The following is a 1,012-nucleotide window of genomic DNA, read 5'->3' on the forward strand; positions in this document are numbered from 1 at the left end:
CATCACAACTATCATACTCATCACTAGAGAGATTAGGTGTAACATGTACCTTCTCCCCTTTTGCCATGAGGCAAGTTGGAGTGTAGTAGTCATTGTTAATGAGGTTGGAGAAGAGCTTTGGTGGTGAAGATAGGTTGGGAAAGAGTTTTGGTGGTGAAGTTGAGTCGGGGAAGATCATGGTCGGTGAAGAAGAGTGGTGGATGGCGATGTTTGTGGCTCCCTTCTTCTTCTTCTTCTCATCATCACTTGAATCACAATCACTTGACTCTCATTCTTTCCCATAGATGAGCTTCACCTCTCTTCTTGCCTTTGTTCTTCTTGTCTTCATCCTTGTCATGCTTATGCTTCTTCTTCTCATTAGGACAATCAGCTATGAAGTGATCGGTTTGACCACATCCATAGCAAAATCTCTTTTTGAACCTTCTCTTTCCATCACCATAGGTCTTGCGGTTGCTCTTCTTCTTCATAAACTTTCTAAGATTTCTAATCACAAATACAACCTCCGCATCAGAATCTTCTTCTCCACTTGAGGAATCATCCTTCACTTTCTTCTTCTTCTCTTGACTTAAACATTGACCTTCAGGTTGTTGAGTTGCTTTAAGGGCTGCACTCTTGTTGTATCCCATTGCATTAGGATTTTGATTGTGAGCATTGATTGCATCTACATCTAAACACTCATGATGCTTGAGTTTTGAAAGAACTTCTTGGGGTGTCGTCTCATCATAACTGGGCCTTTCCATGATCACAGATGCTAGCATGTTGTTCTTGGCTCTATAGGTTCTCAACATCTTTCTAGCAACCTTGTTGTCATCCCATTCGGTGCTTCCAAGAGCTCTTATGTGGTTGACCAATGCCATAAGCCTATCAAACATGGATTGGGTTGTTTCATTTTGCAATAACACAAATCTTTCCAATTCACCATGAAGTAACTCAATGTTGCCTTTTCTCACACTTCTATCTCCTTCAAATGACACTTTCAAAGTATCCCAAATTTGTTTTGCACTTTCCATTC

General features: G+C 40.7%; 1 protein-coding gene across 1 annotated transcript; it reads right to left on the reverse strand.

The window, feature by feature from the left end:
- Positions 1-257: 257 nt before the first annotated feature.
- LOC136515917 (uncharacterized) lies at positions 258-788 on the reverse strand. Its single transcript, XM_066509371.1, has one exon. It carries the CDS (start codon positions 786-788, stop codon positions 258-260), a length of 531 nt encoding a protein of 176 aa, XP_066365468.1.
- Positions 789-1,012: the final 224 nt, after the last annotated feature.

Source organism: Miscanthus floridulus, chromosome 17 (genome assembly GCF_019320115.1).
Source record: "Miscanthus floridulus cultivar M001 chromosome 17, ASM1932011v1, whole genome shotgun sequence".
NCBI lineage: Eukaryota > Viridiplantae > Streptophyta > Magnoliopsida > Poales > Poaceae > Miscanthus > Miscanthus floridulus.

Excerpts from the sequence above, each read along its gene's own strand:
- LOC136515917 (XM_066509371.1), bottom strand. The coding sequence starts at position 788 with ATGTTGAGAACCTATAGAGCCAAGAACAACATGCTAGCATCTGTGATC.